This window comes from Parasteatoda tepidariorum, chromosome 7 (assembly GCF_043381705.1).
Source record: "Parasteatoda tepidariorum isolate YZ-2023 chromosome 7, CAS_Ptep_4.0, whole genome shotgun sequence".
NCBI classification, from domain to species: domain Eukaryota; kingdom Metazoa; phylum Arthropoda; class Arachnida; order Araneae; family Theridiidae; genus Parasteatoda; species Parasteatoda tepidariorum.
The window spans coordinates 37147108-37172776 of NC_092210.1; the positions used below are offsets into that span (position 1 = coordinate 37147108).

Genomic DNA, 25669 nt, shown 5'->3' on the forward strand with positions numbered 1-25669 from the left:
TATATATATATAGTTAAAGTTTGCAAACACCATGAGCTAAGAAAAGTTCTAACTCTCAGAACACCTTTTGTGAGCCACTGGTCTAATGTACCAAACCCAATTATGCATTCTTTTAGATTTTAATTAATTATATTTTTGTGGTATATCCCAAAACTGAACTAAGTTTTCGATGTATTACGTAAGTACAAACAACACTAAATTCTTTTACAACTCATTACACTACTAAATTTTAAGAGAAAATTTTTTTTCTCTTAAATCATGGATCAATAAACGTGAAGACGCTTAGCATTGAAGGTTTAGTAGGGTAAAATCAAATTAAAACCATTAGTCAATGAGTGAGTGCGTGTGAAGAAAATTTAAAATAACTTCTCAGATTTTATTACTTAATTTATTACGCAATTTGGGAACTGCGATCATTTATGTCAGTCAGTTTAAGAAAGAAATAGTTTAGTTTTAAAATTGCACCCTTTTACAAAACAATATTTTGCACCTACTTGTGAGATAACCAATTTTATGATATTTGATAATTATTTTGTCAATTTTGTGAAAGTTGATTGCCAATATTATGCTCGACCTATCGATAGATTTTTGTAAAATATAATGTCATTTTTCATACGTTTTTATTAGATATCCAATAAAAACTAAAACATCGATTATAACACTAATTGCTTAATGAAAACAAAAATATTCATTCGTTTCAATTAATTCGTAAAGTTTAATAAACTCATTTCTGTCTTTCGTGAAAAGTACCGATCTTAATTGAAAGAAGTCTTTTAAATTACATTGTTTGTTGACGTAGCTGGCTTTATTTAGGTCAACGACTTTATAAATTAATTCCAAAATGGATACGCTGCAGCAAGAAGCGCATTACAATGTCTTGTGATCAGAACAGAAATTAGATAAGATAATTAATGATTTTTTTCACAAGAAACTTTTCTGATACCGACTTTTTCATGTAGTAAAGTACCAGGCTGTAGAACATTCCATGTGGAATTTAGAACATGAAATTCTTGTAGTTTATGACAACTTAAAAAAATATAGATAAAAAACTTATCTATATTTTTAAAAGCCATACTTGAAGTTGTGTATAGGTAGTTGTGCTTTTTAGTTTGAAAGTTAAACTTTATGAAGAAATTCAGTCAAAGTAGGATAAAAGTTTTTTTTTAAACTCAACAAAATTTAAGTGACAAGTTAAAAAGTGTTTATGGATTGGAATTTTTACATTTATTTTAAAATTGTATGATATTTTTTAAGCGATAATACTTATGCAATGCTTCAAGATTCTAGAAATTCGTATTGTTGCTGCTGTTGTCGTCGGCCATTAAGGCAGAGGGAATGTGAATTTTGTACTGCAGTGGCGTCATCTATGGACAAGAATTCAACTTCTGTCACACTCATATGTCACACCCGTTTATAGGGTGGACCGATTCATACATTCACTCATTCATCCACGGATAGTAATTTCATCCTGAACCAGAGAACTATCAATCTCCAATTTAGTAACTCCAGTAATATAATTTGCTATGGGAGCATGGGGGACTTTACGACCCCACAAATTAAATGAGCATCAGTCACCATTTACTACACGGAGAGTCTTCGTCCTATCTGGATTCAAACTCCCGTTCTCACGAACGTGAGTCCAGCGCCCTGCCAACCAGACTAACCCAGCCTCAGAAACGTGTATTGAAATTTCCAATTAGCCTTTAAAACTAATAAATAACTTAACTTATAATTTGATGTGTGGTGGCTGGGTGGCGCAGTTGGTTTGTCGGCGGCCGTCTGAGCCCAAGTCTGCGGGTTCGATCCCCGGCCCAGACACCGGATTTTCGGGATGCAGAAAATCCTCAGCGGCCATGTCGTATGATTATGCGGCATGTAAAAGATCCCTGGAGTGCCTTATTGGCTCTTGGCATTTCTGGCAAAATTAATTCCTAGTGCACTTTAGCATCCAAATAGAGTCTCGGTGCTGCCATCTAGTATGGCAGAAACTAGACGTCCAAATTAACATGACCAACGGTATCTCACCCATTGTGGTGGTCCTGAAAGAGTGGATACCACCTCAAGAGAACGCACTAGGTCTGCTAATCGGCACGACAGATTGTGCAGCTCATTGGAAATAAAAAAAAATAATAATTTCATGTAATTCAACAATTAAAACCTTTCAAAATGATTATTATGCGAAAAATAACTATTCCAATAATAGAGTTATAAAACCTTAAAACTATTTTTATATATAAATCGTGATCCTTAATATTATTCTTATATTAAGGATCTCTTATATATTCTTAGGCAGGTCTATCGAAAAGCTGGGGATCAGACGAAGATCTTTTCATCACTGTTTTAGCCACCAGAAGTCGACTTCAGCTGAGAGCCACGATTGCTGCCTATGAAAGAATAGCTGGCCACATTATGGAAGAAGCCATTAAATCTGAATTTGGTGGAAACATCAGACACGCTCTATTGGCAATAAGTGACGTTCAATCCTTTATAATAATTATTTAATATGTCTCTAAAGTAAATGTTGTGGAGATAGGTATTGCTTGTTTCTTAAGTGTTTTTAAGAATTCAGTAATTAACTGATGTTCACGTTAACCAATTGTTTAATTTCGTTAAATATGTTGATTTATGTACATTTTTGTAATGTATAAAAAATTTGATAATACAATAACGATAATTTATTATCCATGTATCTGGTACCAGACCATCCAAGCAGTTGCAAGTTTTAGACTTTTGTCAGGGCATGACTGTTTGCCTGCCTACTTGTTTTGTTTTTAATTTATAGACTCTCTCTAGTGTTGTTGAGGTGACTCTGGACAACTTTTCAATGCTGATCACATGGACAAGAGCCAGAACACTCAGAAATTTTAAATATCTGCATCAAAAGTATTGGAGAGTTCGAGAGCTAATGGCATGATAGTCAAGGCTTGGCATTTGTCAATAAAAACAAAGATTGTCGATATATTGGAAAAAAAACACTGTTTCATTTTGTTTTATCTCTCAACATGCAAATCTAGAAACAAATACACGGTGGTACAAAAATGTCTTTCGACGTAATATGATAATATGATTCGACGTAATAAAACAAAAATAACAAACTTAACGTTCTTATTTACATTATACTAACTGAATACTTGTTCTTGCTACTGGTTAAAAAAGATAGAAAATAAATAAGTTGTTATTTATCAACGTTGCGAAATTGAGCGCAAATCTGAAAGACATACCTATACATTTGTTAGAAAAAATATTCAATTATTTTAATTTATTATTGTTTGTTGCCCTTACAAATTACTTTACGTTATTAGATTAAGCAAATCACGTTTTTAGTAGTTCATTCGGTGAAAGTAAAAATTTATTAAGAATGAATTGGTATGATGGTGTTGCTAAAGATCAATTCATTATAATCATAACTTATCACAATCAAGCAATCAAGTTCCGGTACTTATTCCTTCTGTAGGACTATAAAATATCTGTTTCTCCCCCACTGTATTTATGTTATAACTGCACAGTTCTGGTGTAATTTTAACAAGTATCAAATTTACTAATGGAATATTTTGCACCGATTGAAACTGCACCTTGCACCCTAATACCAGTGTTGGCTATAGAAATGTCCATTCAAAGATTGAACTATATCAGTGTTTCACTATGATTTTTCGTTTGCATCACTCCTTTTAGACGAGTCGTATTCTTATCCCAATCGAAACTTATTTCTTATATTGCCTGCATCAGTAACCGATACATCATTGAAGGATTTCAAGCTGACGGATAAGTTAAGTGAAGTCAGCTTTGACATCTCTATTGCAAAATTTATTAAGCATCAATGGCGTCAAAATTATTATGGTGATTTTTTACGTTTCTCATAAAAGAATATTTTTTCTCAATTAGTTAGTCGCTTTTTAGTGCACCGCTTATTTTGTCTTATTTCTATTAGTATCTATTACCAACATTCGTTCACCATTAGCATTAGTAATGGTATGCCTAATTTTTGCTTTTTGCCTGAACTAAACTAGAAAGAGATGTCTAAGCCATTTCACTTACCTGTCAATTGAACAAATCATCAATGATCAATCAGTTACTAGTAGTAACCAATAGGAATACGTTTTTATTGGAATAGGAATGAGAATTGTCCAATAGGAATGAGGGAACGACGGTTGCCCTTCACAGCCACAAAATTACGGCAATCAAGTGATATAGAAACCAAGCCTCCGGCTTGGACATCTTTATCTTTATTATTTTTTAACATCTTTATTTATTATTCTCCCTTGCTTTTGCTTTACAGTACATAATTTTTTGTTCAATTAGCATCGATTTAAAATTATTTGGTTCCATTGAAACAAAATAAAAATGTAGTTTTAGATAACTTTACGCATACTAATTTGGTGACGTAGTCCACCATCTGCGCTGTTTCGATTGTCGTTAAACTGCTCAACCATAAAGTACTCTATTTCGCACCCAAGTCATCGAGCTACCCAAGCGGATGAGCCATCCCTTCTGCTGAGGATCAAAATTGTGATGGTATGTCTTCGGAACATTCTCAGGGATGTTTCTCAGATCGTCGCCGATAGCCCATTGTGCAACTCTAGAGCGACATAAATAAAGTACCCAACTACCATTTTTCAAACGTCTCTCCCGAGCAATCTACTTAAAATTTAACAACATTTAGGATTTGAAGTTAAAATTGTTTTTTTCTCACTGCCCGAATATCAAAACGTAATCAAAAGCAGTTTTTGTGGTGCAAAAGAAACACACCGACAGGCATGCAGGCAGACAAACTCTTTATTTTATTATAGATTACTTCATGTCAATATAAGAGACGTGATTTTGGGCCATCTTACATTTTTACTCATTATTTGATATCCACTAGGAACTTTTGCAAGTTTTTAATAGTAAAACAGGTATTCTAAGAAAATTTACTTATTTAGTTCAATGTATATCAATAAAAAAAGTATAAATTTGACAGTAAGCATGAAAACTTAAAAAATAAAAATTTTCTTATATGATTTTTTATCTTTTAGTTAATATACCATTATATAAAATCTTTATTTCACGATTCTTGTATTATTTTGAAGTTTTAAATATATTTTAATTTATAAATTTAGTTGGAATGTATCATTCTGTATTATTAATATTTTTGTATTGAAGGTTTCTATGTTTGTTTGTTGACATCATTATTTAATATTTCAGTTGAATGCATAGACAACAAAGCAGCATTTTTTGCCAAGCAGCTGTATCAAGCTTTAAATAACCCAGGAACAGATGACAGAACAATAATTAGAATTTTTGTATCTAGATCAGAAGTTAGTCTCTCTGTCATATTACAAAATCAGTGTTTCAAAATTAATAAATGCTTTATATATATTTTTTTATGTTATATGCAGTTTTAAATTCTTGAGAGTTTTCCATAACTTAATAATCCAGCAATTGATGACAGAACAATAATTAGAATTTCTGTATCTAGATCAGATGTTAGTCTCACTGTTTTACTACAAAATCAATGTTTCAAAATTAATAAATGCTTCATATATTTTTTTTTATGTTGTATGCAGTTTTAAATTCTTGAGAGTTTTCCATAACTTAATAATCCAGGAATTGATGACAGAACAATAATTAGAATTTCTGTATCTAGATCAGATGTTAGTCTCACTGTTTTACTACAAAATCAATGTTTCAAAATTAATATTTTTTTATGTTATATATAGCTTTAAATTCCTGAGAGTTTTCAACTGATTCAATGATAAATATTTATCAAATTCACTTGTGCAATTATTTGCAATGACGTACCATTTAAAATTTTTATAATGAGAAATATTGCAGTTAGAATAATCTACAAACTGATTTTTTAAAACTTTCAATTTCTTAAATTATTTTAAAATTTATTTTCAAATTCTTTGAATGTGGATAATGTGTATTTTAAATTCCTTTTAATTTTTCACAAATGATATAAACATTTCGTTTTGAAGTTGGATGCTAAAGATTATTTTTTTTATCATTTATACTGAGAAAATGACAGCTTCATAAGTTATAAAAAATGCGATTTCAAAATATTTTTTATAAATAATTGCGTAGAATAAAAGTGAAAATTAGACAATAGAATAAATTGTTTTTTTATTCAAATTTTTGGAGCTGTGCCAGACCAAACTTATGTGCATTGTATGTAATAGAAAGCGGACTGTAATGGTTTGATTAAACATTTATTAAACAAAACTTAATGAAACAAATGAACTATATACACGAGGAAAACTATTATGACTGCTGCAGTAGCAGTAAACAATGAAAAGTAGCTCTTGAGAGAGCTGACAAGTGAACTTCCTTGTTCGAAGTTTTTGAGTAAAAAGATGCTTGATTCTGTGACAGCGATGCAAAGAGCGGGGGGTACGATAAGGGTAAAACGCGTAGGCGTATATTTTTGATATCTAATCGAACGCGATCTGTGTTTAAAAATTGTTAACCCCCTCGCCTCCACCATTAGAAGAATTTCATTTACCTCTAATTATCACATATATTATCGATATTAGATACTTTTAAAGATATTTTTAACTGATATACTCGAAAGAATTACACGATATTATGATTTAAACATAGGTAATTTCTACAGAATTCGGATCAAAAATAGGCGATTCAATGTAAGATCATATGTGATGCGACTTTCACCACCGCCATTTTGTGTGACCTAGCAGATTCCCTCACTCCTAAGCTGTTTAAGTCACGTGATTTAAGAGCTTGTGCTAAAGACTGTTGAATAGCACGATGTTATAATTTAAACATTTGTCACTTCTACTCTGTTAGAAGATTCGGTTCTACCTTGGACCTTAATATCGGTACCTTGAACCATAATACGGTACAAATTTTCTGCAATTTTATTAAGGTGTTAAATTGTACCATGCAGTCATTCATGCTGAATTATAACAAAGTTTAAGAAATATGATACTATGGTGCAACTTAGCAACAAATTAAGATTGTAGCATATGTGAGCAACATTATGGTTCTATGCGTTTTAAACTATATAATACTGAAGTAAACGTTATTTTTAATTTCTCTTTTTCTTAAAGTTACTGTTCAATGCGTTCTAAAATATATAATAATAAAGTAAGTGTCATTTTTAATCTTCTTTTTACTTAATTTATTTATTTTTTAACAGGTGGACCTGGCAGATATTCAAGAATGGTATCATATGAAGTACAATGAAGATCTGAGTGAAGCTATTTATGCTGATACAAGTGGAGATTACCGAAAAATATTGCTCAGAATTTTAAATCCATAGAAATATATATAAAAAACGTTTCGTTATTCACGCTATTGTTCACAATATTTTATTCGTATTCATATGAATGAATATAACTTTAAGTGGGAGATAAAATATTTATTTTTAATATGATGTGTCATCTTTTTTTGCATTTGATAACTCGAATATTTTTTTTTTTTTTTGTGTGAAAAAAAAGGAATTCGTTGTATTCCTTTATTCTGTGTTAAAAATATTGTTTAGGCAGAAATGGTAACTTTCAAATAGTATGAAACATAAAAGATAGTTACAGGGTGTAATGATAAAGACTATAAGGAAGATACCTCTGAGTAAATGAGTGATTAATTGTTCAAATAATTGAAATATTATATTTAATTTGATGTATTCGACATAAGTTTTAGAAAAATATATACAGTGAAAAAAGTTTTTGTTCATAACTCTGGTTAGAGTTTTTAAATATTTAAACAACTAATACCTAGAAATTCTTCTATTCTTTTTTCGTATTTGTGTAATTTCTAGCAAAAAAAAAAAGATATGGAATTTATTGAGCATTGAGTTAAACAAAAAAGTAACGCTTCGGATGTTAAAAAGTAATGTTTGAAATTTTTTCTTCTTCGAAATTTTCAGATGAAATTCTAAGAGATAGTATTCTTTAAATATGTTGAAAAAAATGAAAAAAAAACTGCACTGAACACTTAGAATATTTTAAATATTCTGATTTTATATTTAAAATATTCTAGAATATTTTAAATTTAAAATATATTATATTTAAAACATTCTAAAATATTTTAAATATTCTACGCATTCAGTACCTTACTTACAGTGCATTCAGCACATTATCTTATTATCTAGAATTCAGATTTAAACATAAAAAATTTCACACGATGCATTAAAATTGATATATTAAAAAAATATATTTTAGAAGAATGTCACACTTTTTTATTTTTCTCATAATACAAATTTATTCTGAAAGTTAGAGTAATAAAATGCAATCGCGGATATTCTTGAAAGGTACAACGTTTTATTTAAAAATATAAAATGTTGACTTACTTTGTTGTTTATAATTTTAAATTCAATTTAGTTATTTACTCTTTTTTCTTTTTGTTCATTGTGTAGCATTTCTCAATATTTGTTTCTAGTTACGTTGCATGAATCGCTTATAAAATATAATCCACTTTTTAATATTTCATAAGTGGGGTGTTTCAAAATCATCACCTTAGATATAATGTCTAAAATTCTCGTCAAAACCGTGTTCAAAAGTTAAACACATTAAAAGTTTAAGCAAATTAATATAACGACGAAGGAAGAATATAAATTGTATAAAAATCTGTCGAATAATTACTGAAGAAGGCAGAACTGAAAGAATCAAAAACGGCTTGATTGTTTGTAAAACATGAAGGTGTTTCAAATAATCACATTCCTCTTCATTTTCTCAGGTTATCAAACAGAATTTGAGGGAACAGAATTCAGGTTATCAAACAGAATATCGAACAGAACAGAAGGGAAGCAGAATTTTAATTCTGCTTCCCTTGGTGGTATCTCGCTTGTTTGCAAAAAGGCTTTGCTTTCTTTTTTTTTCTTTTTTAGCTTTTGATTTAATTTTTGAAAAACAAAGTTCTAAAAATAGATATTTCAATTTTCAATTATTCAATTATTCACATTTCAATTAACAAAAATTCCTATATTTTTAAAATGGATATAATTTTTTTTTAATTTTGATTAGGCTAAGGAAATTTTTTCCCTAATGAAAAATTGAGATTTAAAGTCTTTGTTTTTGAAATATTACAAAAAAAAAATTATAATGGTGGTCAGATGCCTTGTATTGTTTGTCTAAAGTAAGAACTCCCCTATCTAATCGTCTGGACCCGTGGTGGTGAATATGATAACGAGAAATAACTATATAACTATTTCAAGGTAGGTGTGTGGGGTCATTGTTTAGGGCAGGTTTTGGTTAGGGTCGGCGAAGGAATGGGAAACTTTTTCTTTAGTCTGCTGTGCTAGCCCTAGAATGAAGGGAAGCTACCCTCTCTGAAATGTGCTATTCTTGCTTCTATAGCAGCAGACGGCCTCAGAGTTTGTGGTGGAAGGAGTTCTTACCATAGACAAACTATAGAAGTCCTCTTTGAAGACTGTGTAAATCTTACTCTACTTCAATGACTGCCTCTGCAGACCCTACAAATATCGGTGATCACCGTGTACAGGCACACTTCCTACGCATTAGTTTGATTTTGGAGGGGATCCGCCCATTATGTTGCAACGATAGTGTGACATAGCGATTGCTTGCTGTGCCACATCACACAAGGATGCGCCTGATGACATTGATGCACGCTAATAAAAAGCTCGGCGTCGTATGACTGAGCCGTTGCGGACTGTTAAATAATGAATAAATAAATAAGGTTTCATTAACACTGATTAATGTGTTTATTGAAATTCAAATTGGTTAACAGGATTTCATTTAATAAAATAAATACAGGCTCATAAATAAATAAATAAATAACGAAAATTTTTTAGTTATATTTCTTTTATACAATGGAAGACATTCACAGAGTTCCAACAATCAAAAGTCTATGCAAATCTGAAATAAAAACACTTGGACATAAATAATGAAATAAAAAAAGAGTACTACATTTTTAAGAAGAAATTTCTTGAAATAATAATTGATGGTAATCTATTTTGTATTTAAATTTTAATCTATCAATAAATTGATATTTTAATATGCCACACGCAAAAACGCAAATGGAGATGCTCAATGGTAGTTAGTTAATAGTTCATAGTTAGGATTAAATTAGCCCATTAAGAGGGCCATTAAATCAGCCCATTAAGAGGGCCAAGGCCGACTGTGCCCATCTCAGTTTTCTTGACCTTGGGCTCTGGGGTGCAGGAGCATATGTTCCGGTCAGGTGGTCAGCCGAACGCGGAACCCCCAGTGTTAGTTCCCAAGCATGCTTGGTACTCATTTTATCGACCCACTGAAGGGATGAAAGGCTGAGTGAACCTTGCCCGGCCCGAGGATCGAACCATGGACCTGAGGCACGACAGCGCGAAGCGCTACCGCTCAGCCACCGGGCGTCATAGTTAGGATTAGTATCATGAATATTTTGATTTAAAGTTTAATTTCTCGAAATATGAGTGTCCAATTTTGTGATTATTTTTTACATTAAAATTAAAGTCAGGTTTAAAAATTTTTGTCATATTTTAATTTGTTAACAAGAACGTTTTAAAATTTATATTTAAAATCAAAATCAATTTTGAGACTACAGAACTACTGAAAATTGAAAGTCTCTCATTATAATTGTAAATAGAAAAAAAAAAGATTTCTGAAAGAACGAACTCGTGAGTTTTTATTTCACATACTTAGTAGAAAAATAACTCTATCGATAACAGATTCCTTTAAACATAAAACAAATTAGAAAAAATAAAATATTTTGTCGTAAGTAAAATTAAATGAAAATTACAAAAAATACGTACTTCCAATCTGTTCCAAAATGCTTCACCCAGCTGAAAATTTAAGAAAAATTATTAGTGTAGTAAAAATAAAAATAAAGAAATTGAAGTAAAGAAAGTAAAACGAGTTTCCCCTTTGTAAAAAAGAAAGAAAAAGAAAAGTGTTTATTACAATTTCCCAAGAAAATTCTTGTTAATGTGATTTGACGATGTTTAATGACGTTGAATGTTTGCTGCACCCTCAAAGGCTTAATTAGTTGCTTTGAAGCAGGGTGAAAAGAAATGGCTTGGACAAAGTATGAAACAAAACATTTTTATACACTGGCTTAGAAAATTTTAAGAAACAATTGCATTTCTACATCTAAGGTCAAAGAAGATTAGTTTTATTTTTTTATGGTCCTACAAGAACAATAATCCATTAAGAGTCAACATATTTCACTGATTTCAAATTTATTATTACAGTGAAAACTATTTTATTTCATCAAGTTTTGTGAAATGAAATGGTCTTGTCTTTCACATCTATGTGTATTTGAAACTTTTTTTGGTCAAAAGAGACAGGTTCAAAATTAAACAAGGTAGATTTTTACTCGTGTAATGTTATCCTAAAGTTTTGAATAGTTTTTTTTATTATAAAATGTTGTTGTTGTTACTTATGCTACTTGCCAATACCAATTTTTAAGACAGAAGGTACAGTTCTTGTTTTTTCAGTGGCGCCATCTATGGCCAATCATGATCCATTCATCCACAGAGATCGCAAATTTGACATGAACCAGAGAACGATCAGTCTCCAATTTAGAAACTTCTGGGGTATTGACTTGTTATGGAAACTTGGAGGACTTTGTGACCTAGTCACCATTTAATTCACGGGGAATCTTCAGTCAACACTAGTTTAACCAGACTATCCCAGCCCATATAAAATGTTAAAACCATTTTAGTGCACATCGAAATCCCAACGTGCTCAAACGAAGTAATCGAAATTTCTTTTCATCATATAGCTCTCATTATTTCCTTCAAAAAAATACCAATGATGATTTTTCAATTTTCAATTGGTTATTAGTAATAATCTAAGGTTATTACTAATAACCAATATGCTATGCAGTGAAAATTTAGGTTAGGCGTCGTGATACTCAATTTAATGAAGGAAAATGTTAAACCATCACGACGAAAAAAAAATTACACATACCTTTTACGAGAAAATGATAACTACAGTTAAATATTTTAATGAAAAAATATGTGAAATCTATCTTTATTTTATTTGACAGAAAAAAATTTACAACTGTTTCGAAACATAAAAAAATATAAGCTAGAGATGTTAAACAGAGTGACTTAATATCAGGTATTACAATTTTAAACCCATCTTTTTAAATCTTATGTTTGCTTAACATTATCAAATATAATGTAATATTTCGATAATTTCGTAGACTAATAAAAAAAAAAGAAAAAATATATATAAATATTCAGTTTTTTTTTTGTTTTCAGCCTTAATTTATTAGCTTCATTGAATCAGCATGTTTAAATTATAAACCTTTATTAAAATACAATCTGTATTTATAAGCTCATCTGTAAAAAATTATAATTTAGATTTGTGATTTTTTTCTTTTGTCAGGCAGTTAGAAAATTTCGAATCTCAAGTTTCATTAAATATATAATGCAATCTGTGCATTTTAGCGTTTCAAACAACTATAAATATAAATAGATGAAACTGATAAAATTAATTTTTGAATATTTTGGACTTTGTAATAAATAATATCTTTCATCTAATATCTTTCAATACTATCTTAAAATAATTGTCTTTTTTTGTTGATTGCTCATATTACGAGACTGCTATTTTTGGAAAATTGAAAGTGTTATTATCATTTATCAAAACAATAATTCAGAATTATGGAATCACACGAAAGATTCAAAAACTATGATAATCAAACTTTAACTCCATCTCTAAAATGACATCTAGCAAATTTTAACAAATCATAACTTTATGAATTTTTTTAGGAAAAAATTTCAAAATTTAGTGTATTAACGAGAGTTAAAAATAATTATTTCTTTACAAAAACATTTAAACCTTTTAAAAAAATTAAATATAACAAGAAATTTTATTTTTAAAAAATATGTAAGTTAATTTACTAATAGTGTTTTGGAAATAAAGAGCGTTATGATTTGAGGGAAAAATATGCGAAATGTATATGTTCCTCCAATTACGTAGTTCTTATGGATGCGAACAAATCATTGATCTTTTGAATTGCTTGAAAAGCATGTGTTAGAATTTTCGGTTTATTATTTATACATTTTCTGTATTTGTGAAAAACAAGGTTAATGTAACACTTGTACAGAATGTGGACTAAATGCGTTTATTTCTTCTCATTTGAGATGCACGTTAACTAGTACGAATATTTCAATGGCAAGCAAATAAATGAAGAAAAATTAAATCAAATCTGTAGTCTTACGATCTGTATAATAGCACTTGAAATATTATTTTAACTGTCGAAATGACTCATTACCAAAATGCAATGAGGAATCGGAAAGCTCCGAGTTTATGAAAGGTGACTAAGTTGGTCTTCAAACGTGACTAGATTATTAATATTCATTAAGTTTGAACATTAAAAGAAATGAAAAGTATAATTATTATTTATCAAATGCTATATTATCATGCTAAAGCAAATTTCATTTTGCTCAAACTTGCTGTTTTACTAGTAACAATAAATAAAAAAATCAATTTTAATCATGGCTCATAGGCTAGTATAAAAAATTAAGAAATAAGCAATTTTTCTTATAAAAAAGTAATATCTTAATGAAAATGTACATCCAAAATATCCTATGTATTATTCAAATATAAAGCAAAAGTTCAAATTTTAGTAAAAATTTGAATTGTTCGAAATGATAATAGGTAATTGTTTTTAGCAAATTTATGAAACTTGTCTTCCCTAGCGCAATCTCATTTGTGCATATATTTAACTAATATCCTGTTTCCATTGGCAAGTTAAAAAAAACTTGAAAGTTCGGAAAAACCTGTTTAAGAAAGCTTAAACCTTCTATTGGAAACAGGGTATTATTGTTATAAATTTTCCGAAAAATTGGTTAAATAATTACTCTATTTTTAGGTTAAAATAGGTATCCTTTTGATTTTACTTTCCTTTTTACGAGTAACAATAGATAAAATAATCACTAGCCCAATGGCGTGAGGTTAGTATAAGAAAGAAGGAAAGAAAACCATTTTTCTTGTACAAAAAATAATATTTTAAAAGAAATTTACATCCAAATTTTGCTTAAAATTTATTTTTTAACCAGTTGATTATTTTAATTTTCTATAAAACGATTTAAAAGAAGTAAAATGACTTAAGTACAAACCCAATCGAAATAGATATTTTTTAAAAATAGATTTAATAAAAAAATAACATCTTATCATTTATGCAAGATAAATCGTTGTTTTGCTATAAAACCCAACAAAACTGAAAGTTACTAAAAAGAAGAAACAATAACTTACATCATATGTTTCATCATTTCCAAGCTTTTCTGCCACCTGAAAAATATATAACAGAATTTATGACTTAAATTAAACTAAATGTTAAGTTTAATTCATATTATTCGAAGGAAAAAATAAAATAAAACTCCCAATTCATATGCAAACTGACAACCATTATATTAAAATTTTAACTTATTTCGTTTTTCTAATTTAGTTTCATTTGGTTAACAATAAAAATATTTATTTTGACCCTGTGACAAGTCTTCGCAATTCACTATTTAAGGTATATAAATATTCTATTATGATATTAATAAGACACACGTTGCCCCCAACCACAGATTTCGAAATGCTATAGAATGCCTAAAATCGATCTACTAAAAAGGAAATGATTATTATTTCATACACTGCTTATGAATTCTATAAAATGATTAAAAAGAGAATGATGAGACATTGACCTGTCAATGTACATAATGATTTTCATATTTCATACTTTGGATAAAAAGCGACGATCATTCTACAGAAAAAAAAGAAGAAGAAAAAAACGCGACATTCTATAGAATGGCAGTATTTCATAAATTCACGCTAGCATATCTTTATATAAAAGGATGATGATCCAAAAATATTTCTCATTACTGTTGGTGCATTCTTATTGGGAAGAAAATTATGTGATTGAATACTTAATTAGCAAAGAAGATCGGGAAAACTATGGTTGTCATCAATGTAAAGTAAGTAAATTTATAGCGGTATTTCCCTGTTAATAATTTATTTATCTCTTTGTTAGCCATGTTTTTTCTGCTCGTTTTTGATTTCAGAGATATTTAATATTAACTTCATGAAATTATTTTTACTTGCATTTAATTATTAAGCTATTTTAATTTAACCAATTTTGTCATTTCAATCCTTATTATTAAAAGAGAAGGATACAAGCGTGACATTCCTGTTAAAAGTAACATTTTTAATTAAAATTAAGGGCTTAAAGTTTAAAATGGTGTTTCTTTATTGTATTATAATATAAATTTAAGATGCTTACTTACTAAGTAGCATTTTATGGAAAATATATTGAATTAACTTTTTATAATAATTAGGCAGTAAATAATTTAGATTTGCTAAGGTACACTGTAAAAAATAGATACTCGATTATTATGAAACTTTCTTCGTTTTGGACGACACCGTTTCCTGGCATATGCTCTGAGCAAAGATTTCGTCAAAGTGATGAAATAGCTATCGCCACTTCTTCGAGGGAACGAATTTCATCAAAATTAAAAAACTATTTCGTCCTTCTATTCTTTTTCCGAAAAATTAAAACTTGTAGTGCCTAATGTATCTAACATTTTTAATAACCAATCTAACGCTGGCACCATATAGACGGCACTTCACAATAAGGACAGATAGATAAATTACTCCCATGCCCGAAGAGGGATTCGAACTCCGGATCTTCCTTGTTAAAGGTCAAATTCATGACCACCTTACAAACCGAAGAGGGTAATTTTTGCAGTTTATTTTCGATTGTTTAGTCTTTTTTCGATTATCTAGTTTCATCATTCTAGTTAACAATCTTCCACAATGCATTACGAAGAGGTTTTGAAATAAGAAAACATTTAAGTCATACATTTAAGAGATCGCGTTTCGTAATAAATCACGTGATTTCGTGATGAAATAATTCTCAAAATTAACAAAACACTGCTGAAGGATTGCTGAATTGTCAAAAGAGAGAGTTTGTATTTCTGAGAATATCTTGAGGGGAATTTTATTATCGACTATGTCAACCATCATACCTGCCAACTCTTCCGGATTTTCCGGAAGATTTTATTTTCATATTTAAAGTGGTAGCAATGCTCAGGTTATTCCAATTAATTTTTTGAATTATAATGATAATTATAAATGAGTTTGACCATCGCTACATATAAATAATAACAATAAATATATGAAAGCACACTAATCCTTGCTCAAGCTAATTTCAACGGGATCAAGATATAAATATATTTTTCAGTCAGATTGTGTTTCGTTTATTGTCTTACAACCACTCTGAAAATCCATTCTCGGAAAGAGTGAAAGTTGGCAGGTATGCAACCTTCATCTACCGAAAGTTACCTCGAGATGGATTCAAGTTAACATGTCTTATATACTAGAGAATTGGTATTCAATATTTATAGTGGTAGTTACACCACAATCTAAAGCTTTTTATACGTTTCACGAAAAGCTGTGGACAATCAATATAAATGCAAGCAAAAAAATTAATTACTAAATAATCCTTTAAAATTGTAAGATTAAGAATTAACTTTTAGCGCAATTGTTAAACAATCTCTTCAGTGATCAGAATTTAACGAGTTTTCATAGATACCGGAAATTAAGTAGGATTTAAAAAACAAGTCGATGTATGAAATTGCAATGGTAACCGTGAGAAATAATTATTTTAAAATTTTACACACTCAGAAAAAAGTATGGTCAAAACTGCCAGAATATGGTAAAATGTACTTTGGTTTTAGCTCTATAAGAACTCTAGAAAGTCTCAGTACTTCTTACCGATGCGCTTTGCTAATGATTTTGCTAAAATTAACAATAAAATATGGTTTTATGAAATGTGGTAAAATTTTGTAAATGTCTTAAAATTCGGTAATTTTGTCTTGATACCTTAAAGTCTGGCATAAAAATAATTTATTCCGTGAATTTTACTTTTTAGTATTGTACTTTCACTATATACCTATTGACAAGAACAGCAATTTTAAGAATTAGAATTTCCGACAAACCGTTCAATGGACATGAACAGAAAATTTGCCAAATGAATGGTTTAATTGAAATTCCTCAAATAATACGTCAAAAGAAAAACTTTTTTGCCAGCTCTGCTGTCATATAACAGATAGAAAAACATCTTATATGTCAGTTTACAGATAAAAAAATATCTTTGAACATAACATTTTTGCAATGGTTTATCAAGAAAAAACTAACAAAATACTTTACCAACTTGGCAGCAACAATGTCATTACAAATTTTTGTCAAAGCTCCTGAAATTGTTTTTTCTTTAGTGATCGAAATTGTTTCATCTTTAATCTAAACATAAGCAGAACAAACATTATTAATATATAATTTACTCAACAAAGAACTAATAACAAATTAACATATTTTTATTACCATTGTTTGTTTCATCTAATGTACAGTGCGAAAAAAAAATGGATTACCCTGACGGATTACTTTTGATCAAATTATCGGATTTTCACGTTCTAGGACTCAATCTTAATGGCTCGAGGGGCTGACCTCAAATATGCTAATGAATAAGTACACACGATATTTTAAGTTACTAAATCATACACGAAAACGTACTTTCTCTGAATCAACACACCTTTTTTTTCGACGGATTTGGATTACGGACCCTCAAAATATAAAGTATCTGCAATCTGGGGTTTGGTCAGGAGAACGATTCAAAGCTTGGGCCCCTTAATATTAATTTTACAACTTTGCTAATTTTGCTATATCTCGAGAACTTTTTAAACTAATTGAAAAATATTTTCACACAATTACAAGATCCGAAGAAAATTCCAGGCAAAAAATAACTTTTAGTTAATATTTATTATTTTTCATTATTTTATTTAAGAAATGTCAAAAAAATTTAGAATTGTAAGGAACGCAATTTTTGCAATATTTCAAAGAATGTAATTCTATACAGCAAAATACAAAATTTGAGCGAAATCGGTTGAATAGTTCCTGAGAAATTAAATTTCAAAAATTCAGATACTTAAAATTTGATTTCTATTCTACCGATTCTATTCTATTCTATCAAACTATTCTACCGATTTGGCTCAAATTTTGTATTTTCCTATGTAAAATTACATTCTTCAAAATGATGCGAAAAATTGCGTATCTTAAATTCAATTTTTTTTTTTTTTACCATTCTTAAATAAAATATTAAAAAATAATAAATGTTTGCTAAACGTTATTTTTTGCTTGGAATTATCTTTGGATAAACGAATTTTATAATTGTGAGTAAAAATGTTTCGATTCCACTTAAAAAGCTTTCGAAATGTAGCGAAATACTTTAAAAGTAAAACTAACGTCGTAGAGTCCAAACTTTGGAGAGCTCTCCTAATCTAACTATGGGGACCATATATCCCAAATCCAAATCCGTCGAAAAAAAGGTATGTCTATTCAGAGTAGGTACGTTTTTGTGTCTTATTTCATAATTTAAAATATCGTCTGCCCTTATTGATTAGGATATTTGAATTCACCCCTTCGAGCCATTTAAATTTAGTTCTAGGAAATGAAGATCCAATCATTAGATGGATTGTAAATTTCAATTGTGAATTGAAATTATACAGGGTGGTCCATTTTTAGTTTTGCTCACTGTACAAAAGCTAACAATCTTTTGTCTCAAATTTTCTGCCAGAAACAAGTATTACAGATTTTTAGTGATTCATAGCCAATTTAACTCCATAACATTTCTTTAAAAAAATTGTCCAGATAAAGTCAATATTCAAAATTCACGAGTTTTTAAAATTTAAATTAATTAATTTATTTCTACACTTCCCTGGTATTGTAAAGATGGGTGGTAGATTATGATACATTGTAAATGCATTCTACAAATAAAATAATTAGTTTATTCACTTTCAGATAAGTAGAATAGCACCTAAAGACTGAAACTGATAACGGCTGTTGTTTGCTGTGGTAGCGCGGTGGTCAGAGTGTTGAATTCCACGCCGCATGAACTGGAATTCAATTCTCAAAACAGCTAAAGACCAATTGACTACATGTGATATACGTGCTCCTAAAATCTGTGAATCAAAAGTCCTGTGGTCGGTGGCTGAGCTATACTATGAGTTAAGGGATGAGTACGGTAATGCTGCCATCTATCCGGCTAGTTCTGAGTTAAGTCGCACTTTTACCCTAACGGTGCTCTCTTGTCAAGTGAAACTCCCACTTTCCGAACCTTATTTGCAATGCTAATGGCTGCTGAATTTGTCTTGTCTAAGTGTTTTTAGAAACAACAACAACAACACAGTGCAGGCAACATCAGTAAAACTTTTGGGATTCGAAAAAAAATATTTGTTTAAAGCAAAGAGAATAACCAAACAAACTTTGAAATTCAACTGTTTTTGAAAAAGTACATTTTTGTGCAAAATTTACATTATCAAAGACAAGAAATTTACTCAAGAAAATATTTAGTAATAAAAAAAAGCTTTTTTATTCCTTACCTTCTTTGGGAACATATCCACACAATCCAATACTTCCAATTTCATTTCTGCATTTCCACCTGATAAATAACAATGCTTCAGAAATTGAAATATTTTTTTACCAGTGAACGAAGTATAAAATAAAATTTAGGGAATGAGAAACAAAAATTATTAAATATGTGCATAAGGTAAAAATATATCAAATTCGAACAATATCTTATTTTCCTTTCCTTTCTGCAGGATTGTTAAGAACTTAATAAATAATAATACTCAATAATGTTTAGAACTTATTAAAATAATTCTAATCGCTTAGATTTTAATAAACTAAGGCCAATTTCTCAATAAAGTAATTTCACATATCGCTTATATAAATTATCTGCCACAGAAAGTGAAGTTACTTAAAATTATCTGAAATTTTATATGCAGGGTGTTCTTTAATCATAGCCTTTATTGAAATGCTTAGATTTCTTGCTGACTAGTAAAAAACCTTACCACAGGTAAGGAAATGCTATGGATAATAAGATCTCACTACGTTAGGGATTGCAAACTAATTTTTAAGTATACAAAATACAAAAAAAAACTTTCAAATTCTGAAGGATCATCACCAATGTTAATCATTATTTAAGAGAATTAAAATAACGAAACCAATTTCATTTATTTACTGGTGGTGACATGGATGTTGTTAGGATTCGTTTTAATTTTTTTAAATGATCTTTTTTTCTGGGATGTCTGCCTAAACCTTCCCCCACCCCATTAAAAAACGTCTCCCTAATTAAAAGTGAAAAGATTATTGCCTTATTATCCTAATTCTGCTGCTTGAATAGTGATAATAGGATAGTAAAGCTGCGCTTCAGCCAGTGCCGTAGCGAGCTTAACTCGCGCCCGGGGCACAATACCTTTTCAGCGCCCCCCCCCATTCGAAAACCATCTAATATTATAAGTAAAATATACTCGCAAAGTAATAAATAAATAAAGTAAAATAAATAAAGTCATAGGCTCAAGCTAGGCATTAAATTTGAGACAAAAAATGTAGTTGAGAAAACAAGACTAGATTTTGAAATGTATATGATCATCTAGAATTAGTTCAAAAGATACCTATTATTTATTTTACATATTTATAAAGAAATATTTTAAAAACACGCAGTTTTAAAACAATAAAAAAGTAAATATTTATTATCTAAGGAGATACATATATTTAATAATATTATTATAATACATTAATAAAACTAATTACTATGTATAAATTTTCCGCTTTTGATGAAGCAAATTTATCAATAATGTCATCAAAGTTGATCATTTCAAATTTTTTCATACCCTATTCACTGAATAATAGAATCGTTGAGTAGATGTAGTAAGTAATCTTATTTGTTTCATTACTAACCACGAATGCCTTGAACTTGAAAGGTAGCAACACAGTGAAATATACAGTATAATTTATGCTAACATTAAACTTAAAACATTTAATAACATTTCATTTTTATTCTAAGCAGAGCGTGATGACAATGACGCAAAACTGAAAAATACAGGCACAAAGTAACTTAAACGTTAATATTTCGGGTATTTACCTAACTTGTAACGGAATTGCACAACCTGTCGTAAGTGTCACGGATATGTACAGTCACGGAAAAAAGTATCCGGAAAGTAACAAATAAAGAATCATTTATTTTTTGATACAGATAATTCTCAGGTACACAACAAATACGGCGTTAGTGTCCTTTCCTAGAAACAGCAAAACGCTGTATTTGTTGTGCGTCTGAGAAGTATCTATATTAAAAAATAGACAATCTTTTAGTAGTTATTTTCGGGATACTTTTTTCCGTGACTGTATTACATATAAGTACATTAGAGTGCTATTGTTATCGTTTTAAAATAAGAAGCGTAAGCTACATTGCGTTTATAGAAACAAAAATAAATAGTGTTCTGAAAGAAAGAATGTTTGTACTTTGTACACTGTACAAACATACCAACACTTTGTACACTGATGTTTGTACTTTGTACACTGCAGATATTTGGAGATAATATATGTAACCACACAGCGTAGATGCCATAAGGAAGTGCTGACAGACACAGGTCGAGTCAGCCCAGTGGAAAAGACGTGTCAATTCTATTATGAATATATTATTACAGTTGGATTAGTGTTATTTTTTATTTACGAACTAACATTTATTATATTTCACCGGCACTAAATTTAAAATATATTTTCCAGAAATAAATTATAATAAAAATTATCCAACAATTTTTTTTGTTTTGCTGACCATTTGGCGCCCCTTTGTGTGTAGCGCCCGGGGCATGATGCCCCCCTTGCTCCCCCCTCGCTACGCCACTGGCTTCAGCGTTACTATCTAAGTTTTTCAATATCAAACACTTAAAATAAGGGAAAAATGTTTCTAATCCAGTCTTGACAGTAATCTCAATGCTTGAACTTCATTATTTTCAATCAACTAAAAGCAAAATTGTCTGGATTATAATTATATAAATGTGATTTATATTAAATAATTGCTAAGTGTTCTCACTTAGTACAACTATATTTCAAACATGCGTACATTTAAAACATATTTTTTTTGGCAAAAATATTATTGATCTTCATCTGTGAACGTTGGACATAACTCTAGAATTATCCTATAGCTTTGTAAAAAAAATATCTTTCTATAATACTTACCACAAAAGCCTTTATACACAAACAAAGCAAACTTTCTTTTCAATTCAAGATTTTTAGCAGAAATAAGGATTATGATGCAAGAAATAAAAATTAAAATGAAGCGGTTGTTTTTCATTATTTTTTTAGATGTGCTTCGTTCAATAGATAGTGAAAAATGGCAAAATATTAATAAATATAAGTTCTGTGGGATACGGATATAAGTAATTACCATTCAGCATAGTGTATCTTGCGAAACAGTAAGAAATATACTATAAAAACATTAAAAACATAAAAAAAAGAAAATCAGGGTATGGATGCCTGCTTGATAAAATCCGGGTATAGACATTCTGCTGGGATTAGAGTGATATCATTATTTTCCTAGTGCAAAGATTTTTCTCCGAAAAAATATTGTTTCATTGTGCTGTGACAAGATATTTCCTAAGTTGCTTATTAGACTACAAATTTAAGAACTGTCAATTTCCACAATATTTTAATTTTACCTTTCTTTAAACGTAAATTAAATAAATTTTAGCCTCATTATAAACGTTAAGGTAAGACTACTTGGGATTTCTTTTTCATGTTAAAGTTTTCCTGGTGATTAACTCATAAATCAAAACCAGTTTTTAATTTAATCTACTGGGGGGTATCTGACTGCCTTTTGCATCATAGCACAGAGTGTTTAACTTTGAGTGTTACACAAGTTTTCAGGAGACGTTTATTGGCTTTATATAAAACACTTCTATAAAGCTCCGTTGGTAAATAATGGCAATTTAGAAGCAAATCAAGGTTTACTGAAAATCAAAGAATAGTCTCAGTATCCATTATCCTAGTATGATTATTTTGAAATAATTATAAACCATCCCGTAAGTAAGAGATCAATGTTTAATTGGTAAAAACTTGAACAATATTCACTTAACTCAGACAATGGTGCTAGTATTCATTACTGTAGGTTGATTATTTTGAAGCAACTAAAAACCATCCCGTATATCAAAGGTCAATGGTAAATCGACTAAAAACAAAACAATATTTACTTTACTCAAACAATGGTGTTAATGTTAATTATTGTGAATTTATTATTTTGAAACAATAAAAACCATTTGTAAATAATAAATTCAACCAAGTAAATTAATTTATAAACAAAACAATAAGCATTTAACTCAAACATTATTCTTAATATTTATTATTTTAGTATAATTATTTTGATACAATTAAGAATTATCAGTAAATCAACGTATAAACTACACTGGATTGACTTTATTTAATACAATAATCTAATTACTACTATAGTATGACTATCTTGAAACAGTTAAAAAACTTCAGTAAATAAAGGTCAATTGTTAATCACGTAAAAAAAAGCAATACTCACATGAACTCAAATAATACACTTACTCTTCAGTATCCATGTATAATTAAAAATAACCCCTTCCCCAGTATTTAAACTAAAACAATTGTCCAATATAAATTCTACAGGAAAATTTTAATATCAAAATACCACTATTATTTTAATAATGATAATAAAATAATATCCAATTGACTTTAGAAATTTGATCCTGTTGTTTTAAATATGCTTTTCTTTCGATAATCATGAATCATTTTTGAAAAATACTGAAACTGATCGATGAATTCAATGCATCTTAATAATGGGATTTATGCTGCAGTTTATTTAAGAAATTATTCTTAAAATAACTCGTTTTTCAGCTAAATATATATGAAGCAAGGGAATAACGAATGATTTTTACTGTCGTACCACAGTTTAAGAGTAAGTTTATTGTCTTTTACAATACGGATTTTAAAGAAAAAATAACATTTTTTTTTTTATCGAAATTTTACTTACCACAAAACTGCTTTTGCACAAACAAAGCAAACTTCTTCTTCAATTCAAAATTTTTTGCAGAAACGATGATTAAACTGCCTGAAATAAGAACTAAAAGTAAGCTACAGTTTTTCATTGTTTATTTCTGATGCTTTCATCTAATCTCTTATAATAAAAAGGGGCCAACATTTTGTTGTATATAAAGGCAACTATATCGCAATAACAATAAAAAATTATATCATAAAAGCTTTAAAACACAATGAGAAACCAGATCTCAGTACGGATCTTTACTGTGAAAAAGTTTTTTTCTCAGAATATATATTTGTTTATTATCATATTCAACCTTATTATCTCATTATCCTCAGTATGAATAAACACACTGTCCTTGTCATAAAATCATCAAAAGGCATGATTAAAGATGTGAACTGTTAGTGAATTATTAAATGTGTTGAAAATTTTGAGTTTGTCTAACTATTATTTTTCCAAATTATTTAAAATTCCGTGGAATAAAATAATATATTGAAAATCAAAGAATACGATACCTTTTCTGTTATGTAAATTTTTAATATTCTATAAAATATGTAAATATAAATTATGTAAATATTTGATATTCATTTATTCTAATACCGATGTTAAATTGTAATAGTTCTTATAAACTTGATTATAAATCTTAATTTATATTTATGTTTTGTTTTTATCAATCTTTGCACATTTTAATGAAATTTTACGGATCATCTAATAAGGGTTAACTTTGAATTTTTTGACTTGCAGTGTATTAATATATTTTTACATATATAATGATGATACATATGATGCCGACAATTTTCTCTTAAGTATTTAATTCATTTTTGAAGAAAATATTTAGAACCTGTGATTAGAAGCTGAAAATAGAAAAAAAAATGAAATAAAAATTGTATTTTTTTAGTAATATTAACATTTGTTAAATGCACTATAAAAATGTATGAATGAAAATTGACTTTTTTTGTCAACAAACGGTACAATTGTTACCTATTATAAGAAAATAATTACTTCGCCAATTTTATATTATCTTGCAGAAAAATACGCATATTATCATGATACCACAACTGATGAGTAATTTGATTAATTTTAAATGGATACCACAATATTTCTATAATATTTCACATGTCAATATTAACCGTCTTAATATTAACTGGGACGTTAAAGTTATCTTTCCTAAAAACATTTTATTCTCTCTATATTGAATAACATTAGGGCTACCGAATCCGCCGCTCATTTGGGTGTTCAGTTTAACGTTACACAGAAGGAAAATTCTGGTACAATTAACGCACTATATGGTAATAGCATTTCTGGTAAAAAAATTCATACTTCTGGTTATAAAAACCAAGGTATAAGGTATTTAAACCATTCAATTGGTACTTTTGTTTTCATATGGTAACGTAGGATCGTTGCGTTGCTAGAAGTAAATAGCGAAATTCATTAATAGAGAAAAATCATCGAGTAGTATCTATCTATCTTAATATATATATATATATATATATATATATATGCATTAATGATATTGTTTCCTGGAATATTTCGACAAGTTAAATCTTCACTTACGATTTTAGTTCCGTTAGTAGCATTAAGCTTAATGGATCATATAGATTACACAATTAATTAGAAAATGCAACATTAAGAAGGACAGGAGTTAAAACCAGGCATGTTTGAGAAGTGAGAGCACTAACCCCTGCACCATTCTGCCAAATTGGTATATATAGGTATAAGTATAGGTATATATAGGTATAATAGGATAATTTGCAAATGGCAAAAAATGCTCCCGGAACCTAGTAATATAACACATCAGTTGCAATCTGTTTCGTTAAAAATTAAGTAATTTCATGTCGAAATTATTTTGAAAGAAATGCAGTTTAAGTATTTCTGAAATATCAAAAGTGAT

The 25669-nt window shown here is 29.1% G+C and overlaps 2 protein-coding genes across 3 annotated transcripts in view; one reads left to right on the top strand and one right to left on the bottom strand.

Moving 5' to 3' along the window:
* Nucleotides 1-7367, top strand: part of LOC107455619 (annexin A4-like) — a gene marked incomplete in the record, with an annotated part of 21510 nt that extends 14143 nt beyond the window's left edge. The window contains 3 exon segments of the mRNA XM_043048218.2: nucleotides 2290-2470; nucleotides 5182-5294; nucleotides 7136-7367. Coding sequence (XP_042904152.2) covers nucleotides 2290-2470; nucleotides 5182-5294; nucleotides 7136-7258 — 417 coding nt within the window.
* Nucleotides 7368-9640: 2273 nt separating this feature from the next.
* LOC107455622 (uncharacterized) lies at nucleotides 9641-23928 on the bottom strand. 2 transcript variants are annotated; one of them, XM_016073251.2, is made up of 6 exons: nucleotides 23773-23928; nucleotides 19322-19380; nucleotides 17097-17186; nucleotides 14160-14195; nucleotides 10706-10735; nucleotides 9641-9812 (listed from the first exon to the last, which is right to left on the bottom strand). In XM_016073251.2, the coding sequence occupies exons 1-6, from the start codon at nucleotides 23885-23887 to the stop codon at nucleotides 9795-9797; spliced, it is 348 nt and encodes a 115-aa protein (XP_015928737.1). In that variant the 5' UTR covers nucleotides 23888-23928; the 3' UTR covers nucleotides 9641-9794. The 2 variants fall into 2 exon arrangements, with proteins under 2 accessions (XP_015928737.1, XP_071039060.1); XM_071182959.1 differs by lacking the exon at nucleotides 23773-23928 and adding an exon at nucleotides 21960-22122.
* Nucleotides 23929-25669: the final 1741 nt, after the last annotated feature.